General features: G+C 42.1%; 1 protein-coding gene across 1 annotated transcript; it reads right to left on the bottom strand.

Annotated features, from left to right (window-relative positions):
- ttr (transthyretin (prealbumin, amyloidosis type I)) lies at positions 1 to 3276 on the bottom strand. The gene is made up of 4 exons (XM_036978495.2): positions 3134 to 3276; positions 1103 to 1242; positions 807 to 942; positions 1 to 166 (listed from the first exon to the last, which is right to left on the bottom strand). The coding sequence occupies exons 1-4, from the start codon at positions 3197 to 3199 to the stop codon at positions 59 to 61; spliced, it is 450 nt and encodes a 149-aa protein (XP_036834390.1). The 5' UTR covers positions 3200 to 3276; the 3' UTR covers positions 1 to 58.
- Positions 3277 to 6046: the final 2770 nt, after the last annotated feature.

Raw genomic sequence — 6046 nt, 5'->3', positions numbered from 1 at the left:
GTCGTTTACCTGCACTTTTATTTGTTAAGCTTGGTCAGGTGTGTATTTTGTGTGTGTGTCACTCGTGTGCTTTCATCACGACAGCCGTGGTAGTGTAGGAGAAGGGACTCAGCAACAGGGCCAGAGTGTAGTGGCGATGTCCCTCCGCGTGGGCCTCGAACACCACCTGTACACACGGCACATCAGTTTGTACTGCTGTTTTACTTCTATGAATTCTCTCCCACAGACTGACATCCAGGAAGACCGATTTACTTTTGTCCAACTAGGTCTATGAACTCTTCCCACTTAGGACAAATTCTTTCCATTGAGGACAAACATTGTAGAGTAGCAAACAAAAAGCTATTGATACAGGTCAAAGCCAGTGTGCTATCGCAAGCAATTTAATCACATGACGTTTCATAATTCATAATGGAAGGGGGGAAATTGTCACATTCTGTTATTTTCTTTTCCCTTTAACCAGCTAATTATTTTGTCTCGGATTTTTAGGTCCAAATGTTTATGGTTTGTCTTACTTTCCATGGTGAGTATTATTTTATCTATGGGGAACAACTGGTGTAGTTCTAGATGTAACTCAGTAATGTGCCTAAAGACTAGATTACAAATGTCCACTGTCTGGCCTACTACACACTCAGGTTGTACACAAGGTTCTACATGGAACCAAAAAGGGTTTTCCTTTGGAGACAGCCGTAGAACCTTTTTGGAACCTTTTTTTCTAAGAGTGTACTGTAGTACATCATGCAACACAACCTTAGTTTGTACTAGGTCTCAGAGCAGTGAGAGGGTTAAAGGTTGGTGATTGTACTCACTTCAGCAGTCTCGTGGAAAGGTGTGGTTCCCTGAGACTTCCAGTAGGCTTTAGTGTCAAACTCAACTCGGTACACCCCCGACTGGAAGTCCTGATCTGAGATCAGATTATGGACTTCCCCTGTCAAGTCTGTCACTCTAAGAGAGAGAGGGTGTCACAGGTTAAACTCTTTTATAGCTTAGAAGCATAACATTTCATTATGAAATTGGTTAACAAATCTTTCTGAATGCATATTATTTTAGTTTAAATAAGTCCGTTAACAACATTGCCCAAACAGTGGTGCATCCTCATACGTACCCACTAGCAACCTGTGCCCAGGTCATTCCATTGACTCGTCGGGAGACACTCAGTGCCACGGCGCCCGCTGGTACACCCTTCACCGCATCCAAAATCTTAACCATCAACGGGCAGTGAGTGTCTGACTCACCATGCCTGTCCTGGACCCCAAACCACAATCATAATTGTAAATAATACAATCCATGAACTGGGTGGACCACAAACCAACTGTCACAAACTGTACACAGTATCAAGGTCATTCAAGACTTACCACAATCATAACTAACAATACACATAACACAGGACCTAGTTTACAAAGACAAACACTAGAAACAACATCCTGAAGACTGACCACACAAATATAAACACCCATGGCTGGCCAGACAGTTAAGTTCAGTGTTACTTTTTGTCTATCAGTTGGTGCCCAGCATTAGCACACCCATGTGCCTACGCCAGCCAGACACAACACCCCTTACAAAAAAGAAATGCAGTTTTGAAAGTGCACTAACTGCAATTGACGGTGGGATTTTGGATGCAGTAATTGCAGAATAACTTCAGTTTACTGGGCAGCAGGTAGCCTAGTGGTTAGAGTGTTGGGTCAGTAACCGAAAGGTTGCTAGATCTAATCCCTGAGCTGACGAGGTTCAGGGACAGAATGCCACATTTTTTCAAGGCAGTTAACCCACTGTTCCTAGGCCGTCATTGTAAATAAGAATTTGTTCTGAACTGACTTGCCTCGTTAAATAAAATAACTGCAGTGGCACTGCAGAATTACTGCAGTCTTTCGAAATAACGGACAACTCTGCCAACAGGGTCAGAAATACATAGTAGACAGAATAACCCATAGTAAAGCATTCTGTCATCACTATTGGTTAGAAGGCTGGTAGAGTTGAAATAATAGCTATAGAAATGGTTAGAAACATTTAACCAGTTGTAATCACGACACTACGCCTTAATATTGTTTATTTGGTTCTATCACGAGATAAAACCAGTCATGAAACAGAAGGCTTGGAATATGGGCTTGACTTTCTAAATATGAATGTATCTGACAAAGTTAGACATTACAAAACTGCCATTTTGTAATGTCTGAGCTTTGGATTTTGAGGATAGAAAATGGTAGGTAAGCCTAGGAACTTTGTCCAGTGCTCCCATGTAAAATGGGGGAGGAAAGAATGAGGACTACTTTTTCCAGCTAATTTGTCATTTCCAGTGTAGTTGGAGGACAAGAAGGTCAAAGTGCGGATGTGGACCAGAGAGAACAAGTGGTGATGTGAGGTCATTGACTGCGTTGCATTCCATCACACACTGATGGTAAACACTACTGCCTGTAATGCACGCAACACACACTCTAAGATGCTGATATCATCTGACAGTGTTAGAAGCTACTCTGAAAATATAGTTTACCAAGCTACCAATTACTTCACACTGAAGGAAGTTAAGTTACCCTTAAGAAAAATATACTTCACTAAAGTTAGTGACAAAGTAGTTCATATCATCTAAACTATTTTGTGGTAAATTATCTAAATTTGAAATATCATACACTACAAATTGCAAAAACGGATCACTCTGGACTCAGATGTTAACAGAACGTGTAATTTGGCTAATTTAAAACACGAACTGTGTTTTAAGTGACAGTTATGCAGGTCTGATGGCGATAAAGAAAGAAATTGTCTACTTCACCTTTTTATTTTTGCCCAAAAAAGTAGTGTAGTTCTAGTTCCAGTACTTGGCTACACCTCTACATGGCAAGAAAGTCATGTTTTTTTTGCTACTTCAAAATGTAGTTAAACTAGTAATTCAACTATGTAATTCAGTATTCCCCAACACTGGCATCTAATATCTCAACTTCAAACACAAACAACTGCGCAAATGTTTCATATTCTAGGTATGACTTTATGATCTAATATTGTACGTTTACACAGCTAACAAACCTTATCAGTTATTGTGTATCAGTTATGCCCTGACAACATTCTGACAACATGCCCTGACAAGCCCACACTGAATGGTGCAGTGACCCCTGAGAAAGACCGGCAGATGCCCAAACATACTCACCACTGGGGCGGCGCTACAGAGTAGGACAGCAGTGGCTAGCAGCACACAGAGCAGTGAACTGTCCATTTGGAGCGATAACTGGTTGGCGGCTCTAACACAGTCAAACCTATAAACTTAGACTGACAGGCATAGAATTGGGCAACACACCCCTATCTGGTACCTTTATACACTGAACCCCCCCCCCCCCCCCCCCCGGTGCCTGACAAGAGAGGCCAATGCCTGCATCTATTGACTAGGTCAATAATGAGAGAATCAGTAACTTTCACACACAAATCATGCTTTGTGGCCATCTTATAAAAAATGTGATTGGGAAGAGGATAACGTACAGTGAGGGGAAAAAGTATTTGATCCCCTGCTGATTTTGTACGTTTGCCCACTGACAAAGAAATGATCCGTCTATAATTTGAATGGTAGGTTTATTTGAACAGTGAGAGACAGAATAGCAAAAGAAATCCAGAAAAAACACGTCAAAAATGTTATAAATTGATTTGCATTTTAATGAGGGAAATAAGTATTTTACCCACCTGCAAAACATGACTTGGTACCAAGAAGGGTTTTGCCAATCACAGAGGTCAGACGTTTCTTGTTGTTGGCCACCAAGTTTGCACACATCTCAGGAGGGATTTTTGTCCCACTCCTCTTTGCAGATCTTCTCCAAGTCATTAAGGTTGAGGCTGATGTTTGGCAACTCGAACCTCCAGCTCCCTCCACAGATTTTCTATTGGATTAAGGTCTGGAGACTGGCTAGGCCACTCCAGGACCTTAATGTGCTTCTTCTTGAGCCACTCCTTTGTTGCCTTGGCCGTGTGTTTTGGGTCATTGTCATGCTGGAACACCCATCCACCACCCATTTTCAATGCCCTGGCTGAGGGAAGGAGGTTTGACGGTACATGGCCCCGTCCATCGTCCCTTTGATGCTGTGAAGTTGTCCTGTCCCCTTAGCAGAAAAACACCCCCAAAGCACAATGTTTCCACCTCCATGTTTGATGGTGGGGATGGTATTCTTGGGGTCATAGGCAGCATTCCTCCTCCTCTAAACACAGTGAGTTGATGCCAAAGAGATCCATTTTGGTCTCATCTGACCACAACACTTTCACCCAGTTGTCCTCTGAATAATTCAGATGTTCATTGGCAAACTTCAGACGGGCATGTATATGTGCTTTCTTGAGCAGGGGGACCTTGCGGGCGCTGCAGGATTTCAGTCCTTCACGGCGTAGTGTTACCAATTCTTTTCTTGGTGACTATGGTCCCAGCTGCCTTGAGATCATTGACAAGATCGTCCCGTGCAGTTCTGGGCTGATTCCTCACCGTTCTCATGATCATTGCAACTCCACTAGGTGAGATCTTGCATGGAGCCCCAGGCCGCGGGAGATTGACAGTTATTTTGTGTTTATTCCAATTGCGAATAACCGCACCAACTGTTGTCACCTTCTCACCAAGCTGCTTGGCGATGGTCTTGTAGCCCAGCCTTGTGTAGGTCTACAATCTTGTCCCTGACATCCTTGGAGAGCTCTTTGGTCTTGGTGGAGAGTTTGGAATCTGATTGATTGCTTCTGTGGACAGGTAACAAGCTGAGATTAGGAGCACTCCCTTTAAGAGCATGCTCCGAATGCTCAGAATCTCAGCTCGTTACCTTTATAAAAGACACCTGGGAGCCAGAAATCTTTCTGATTTGAGAGGGGGTCAAATACTTATTTCCCTCATTAAAATGCAAATCAATTTATAACATATTTGACATTAGTTTTTCTGGATTGTTTTGTTGTTATTCTGTCTCTCACTGTTCAAATAAACCTACCGTTAAAGTTATAGACGGATCATTTCTTTGTCAGTGGGCAAACCTACAAAATCAGCAGGGGATCAAATACTTTTTTCCCTCACTGTAGGTGCCAGTCTTCTAAGATTACAGATTAGTCTAACCTGGAACAACAATGGATGGGTCCAATCCAGCAGCGGATATAAATGTCACCTTAATTAACCTGGAGATAGAATTACAAACCACGTTCTCTCAATGCCCAGACCCAGATTCACCTGTCATTAGGTAAAATGACATTACATTGCAGAATGTTATCAGAAGTAACTGCTGTCTATCACTAAACACATCACTGCCAAATAGAGATTCATAGCACCTCATAACAATCTCAAATACGACTCAGACCTACATCCAGGTTCTGGAGGATACTCTAGCATACACAGAAGTACAAGTTCAGCTCTTGAAGTAAAAAATGCTTTCCTGAAGACAACAGATTGACTCCACAAGAATTAATAAGAAAACAAGGCCCTAGATAAATCCTGACTTTTCAAAGTTATTTTCTAACATGTTCCTGTTCCAATACTTCCTCTCCTCTTGGCTAATGATAAGAGGCTTAGTGTACTGTTAGTGTACCGTATGACAGTAGCTTGACACATATCTTCTTACATTTTGCCTGCAGAGGGAGCCAAAGCAATTATAGCTCATGTTGGTTAGTGATAAACCACCAGGGAAGGTCTATATTCAGTAGGTTGCAATGTTCAGAGGCCGAGACACAGATAAAAAAAAAAGTTTAGTATATAGGTGTTAAACTCTTCTGCATACTTTTGATCTTTTTATCAGAGTATTCCCATATAAAACAGGACAGTCTGTGGTAACAGGTGCGTGTGCTGTTGAGAAGTGTATCTGTTGGCCTGTGGTTGGAGAGTTTTGTGGTGTGTGAAGACACCCTGCAGGTCTCTTCATGTTTGTTTTACTGCTTCTCTTCTCACTGCCCTGAGGGGAATCAAAATATAGATGATTGTTTATGACACTTATGAGAACCACAGACCACAGGTAGTTTGTCTCAAACGGCACCCTATTCCCTATATAGTGAACTACTTTTCAAAAGTAGTGCACCACAAAGGGAATAGGGTGCCATTTGGAACATATGCACACACTCAGCA

This window comes from Oncorhynchus mykiss, chromosome 5, assembly GCF_057628025.1.
Source record: "Oncorhynchus mykiss isolate SJ-2025 chromosome 5, ASM5762802v1, whole genome shotgun sequence".
Taxonomy (NCBI): Eukaryota; Metazoa; Chordata; class Actinopteri; order Salmoniformes; family Salmonidae; genus Oncorhynchus; species Oncorhynchus mykiss.
Note: the sequence above shows the minus strand (reverse complement) of the source record. Positions and strands in the feature narration are given on the sequence as shown.